The sequence below is a fragment of the Penaeus monodon genome, chromosome 15, assembly GCF_015228065.2.
Source record: "Penaeus monodon isolate SGIC_2016 chromosome 15, NSTDA_Pmon_1, whole genome shotgun sequence".
NCBI lineage: Eukaryota > Metazoa > Arthropoda > Malacostraca > Decapoda > Penaeidae > Penaeus > Penaeus monodon.
In genome coordinates, this window is record NC_051400.1 from 47,072,945 (window position 1) to 47,075,666 (window position 2,722).

At 49.3% G+C, this 2,722-nt stretch overlaps 1 protein-coding gene across 2 annotated transcripts in view; it reads right to left on the bottom strand.

Moving 5' to 3' along the window:
* LOC119582061 (legumain-like) overlaps positions 1-2,722 on the bottom strand; it is a 4,113-nt gene that overhangs the window by 430 nt on the left and 961 nt on the right. The window contains exons 2-9 of one of the 2 annotated variants that reach the window (XM_037930301.1): positions 2,576-2,657; positions 2,197-2,339; positions 2,001-2,098; positions 1,261-1,634; positions 943-1,061; positions 636-821; positions 421-537; positions 53-217 (exon numbers count right to left, since the gene is read on the bottom strand). In XM_037930301.1, coding sequence (XP_037786229.1) covers positions 53-217; positions 421-537; positions 636-821; positions 943-1,061; positions 1,261-1,634; positions 2,001-2,098; positions 2,197-2,331 — 1,194 coding nt within the window. In that variant the 5' untranslated portion in view covers positions 2,332-2,339; positions 2,576-2,657. The remainder of the gene's footprint in view (positions 1-52; positions 218-420; positions 538-635; positions 822-942; positions 1,062-1,260; positions 1,635-2,000; positions 2,099-2,196; positions 2,340-2,575; positions 2,658-2,722) is intronic. The other variant, XM_037930300.1, reaches the window with a different exon arrangement.

The window sequence follows — 2,722 nt, forward strand, 5'->3', positions numbered from 1 at the left end:
CATTATTTGGAGGTTCTGTGAGAGCGTGTTCCAAGCCGGCCGGCGGACCAACCGTGCCGAGGTTGAAGCAGAGGTAGTGGAAGGCCAGGACCGACTCCTCGTGGCAGGCGTCGTCGGCGATGGCGTGGACGTCGGACATCATCTTGTCGGCGAGGTTATCGTCTCCCGTGACCAGCTGAGCGATCTTCCTCATGGTATCGGTCACGAAGGTTCGGTTCTGAAGTGCCATAAATACGGCGGTCAACTCCCTTGAATTTCAGTTTTCTTGTACTGGACAGATGTGTAAGCATACTACATGATGGGACTATTTTTAGTTTACATTTTTAATCGGAAAAGAAATATAAAACTTCGCTTTTCGTGTTACCGTTTGCAAATTCGGACTAACAGTTGTCCGGGAGAGCAATCGGCATGGAAACTCACCTGCTGTAGTTCGGCGAGCTGTCGTTTCCAGAAGTCGGCGCCGAGGAGGCCGTCGGACTGGGCCACGTGGTCTTCCAGGATGGCCAGGGGAACGTCGGGGCTGGGCACGGCGCTTTTCTGACGGAAAAGAGAATCAGGGGGCCATACAAGTTCGCCGTGTCGGAAAGCAGCTGCCGCCCCATGTTTACGAAGCATCAGCTGCAATTCGCACTTACCAGGCAAGGGTCGGACTCGGTAGGGAAGGGACCGTAGTCGTCCAGGTCGGCCGAGCCGCTGCCGACGAAGGTGCCGACCGTGTGCTTGTCGAGACTGAGTTCGCCCCACTGTAGCACGTCGGACGTCGTGGTCTCCTTGTGCACGATCTCGAACTGCTTCTTCAGTGTCTCCTTGTTTACGTCTTCCTGCAAACGGCGAGGTGGCGTTGAAATGCATCCTTCTTTACACATGAATAAATAAGCATGTGAGTTCAAACAGCAAACTTTCACCTTAGAATCCAGAATTATCAGGATCTTTGGCCCGCACCCTGTCCGTGTCCTCCATCCACTTGATGCTGAACACGTCGCCAAGGAAGGTGCCGAGCTTCTGGTCCATGTAGCAGGCGTAGGACGACTGCGTGGCGTTGGCAGCAGACAGGGCGTACACTGTGCTCATAGAAACACATTGCGAAATATATATATGTATGGTAGTAACTTTCCAGGTAATGGCAGACCTGTTCCACTTACTTTTGATATTGTAATCTAACTTAATTAAAGAAGCAAGTACATGTGTGAGGTAAGAAATGCTCTGTTTATTAAGATGTGGAAACCAAACAAAAACGCACGAAAAGTCAACTCAACTCACTCTTGATGTCATCGGGGAGATTCAAGAACATGGAGCCGGATTCGCATGACTCCATGTAGATCAACATTTCCTTGTACCTCTTCTGGCGGTGCATCTGGACGATGGCGTTCGTGAAGTTCTTTACCATGAGGAAGGTCCTGGGGAAGGCGAAGATGCCGGGCGCCCCGTGGTCCACCAGGTTGATGAACACGCGGTCGTTGGGGCCGCTCTTGAGGACCTTCCCGGACCCGACGCCCTGGAGTCCTGCAGCGTCGCCGCTAAGGACCTTCAGGAAGTTCTCAGGAGTGACATCATCGCCGGTGTAGTCCTTGGGGACGCCCTTGTACACGTTGGGTCCGTCGGGCCGGTTGATGACCACGCCGGGCGTCGGGTTCCTTAAGAGGGATTCAGTCTTTTAAGGATGTGAGTCACGTCATGTTTGAAAGAACCACAAGTTACCAGGATGTCAGTGAGAACAGGAATAGGCCAGTGCCCGCATTAGTCCAATTAGTTTGTCTGAGGTGAAATTACACTGTGACAATGTTGTGTCTTGCTATTGATAATAATCTCAAATGTGTAGATGCCAGTATGAAAGAGAGATGAGTCAGTAAGAACGGAGCAAACTTATGATTTCAACATTTGATGAAAAATGTTTTGAATTTCTAACATTACACTATAATGCAAGACTTACTATGCTGCAGCTACAAGCAGTTCCCCGTGTTGTCAAGAGACTAGGCTATCATTAGGGAGTCATTACTTACATCGAGTTATGAGCAATGTCATCACTCATCATCACAATGATATGGTCGTCGGGGACACCGTGCTCGTGGAGAATCTGGTACGCGTGACACACATCGGCCTGGAGAGAAACACGATCGGTTGAAGGTCCCATTTTCGGTGCTGTGGACAGATATTGCACGCGTGTCTACAGTCTCCGGCTAGAACCAGAGGACCCACCTGGTGACGGTAGTTGAACCAGGTGTTGGAACCAGCGACCAGCACTGCCCACAGCTCCCCTTCCCCGTCGGAGTCTCCCTGAGCCCCGCTGAGGGCCACCACCGCCGCCGCTGCCAACAGTGCCAACCACTTCATCTTGGTGCCTGTCAAGCGACGCAAGAACGCTTATTGCATCCATGGAAAGGGTCGATCTCACTCTTTTCCCATGCTTGATTACTCATGCAAATCCTTTTCATTATATTTATATTACAATTACAAGAGGCTCGCTTAAACATCTGCATTTGATCTCTATTATTGCATGGATTTATCTGCAGTTCGTTAGTAATATACAATATATTACCAATTAATCAGATTATGAATACCGTGCTTATTTTCTTGCCTCTCAAAATTATGGATGCAGAGAACAATCCAGCAGCCCGCTTGCCGATAATGATGGTCAGTATTTTCTTATTCTATCATTCCTATGCTCGTAATGGTGTTTTAGACATTTATTATAAAATTAGGTAGAGGACTTTGCATTAGCCTA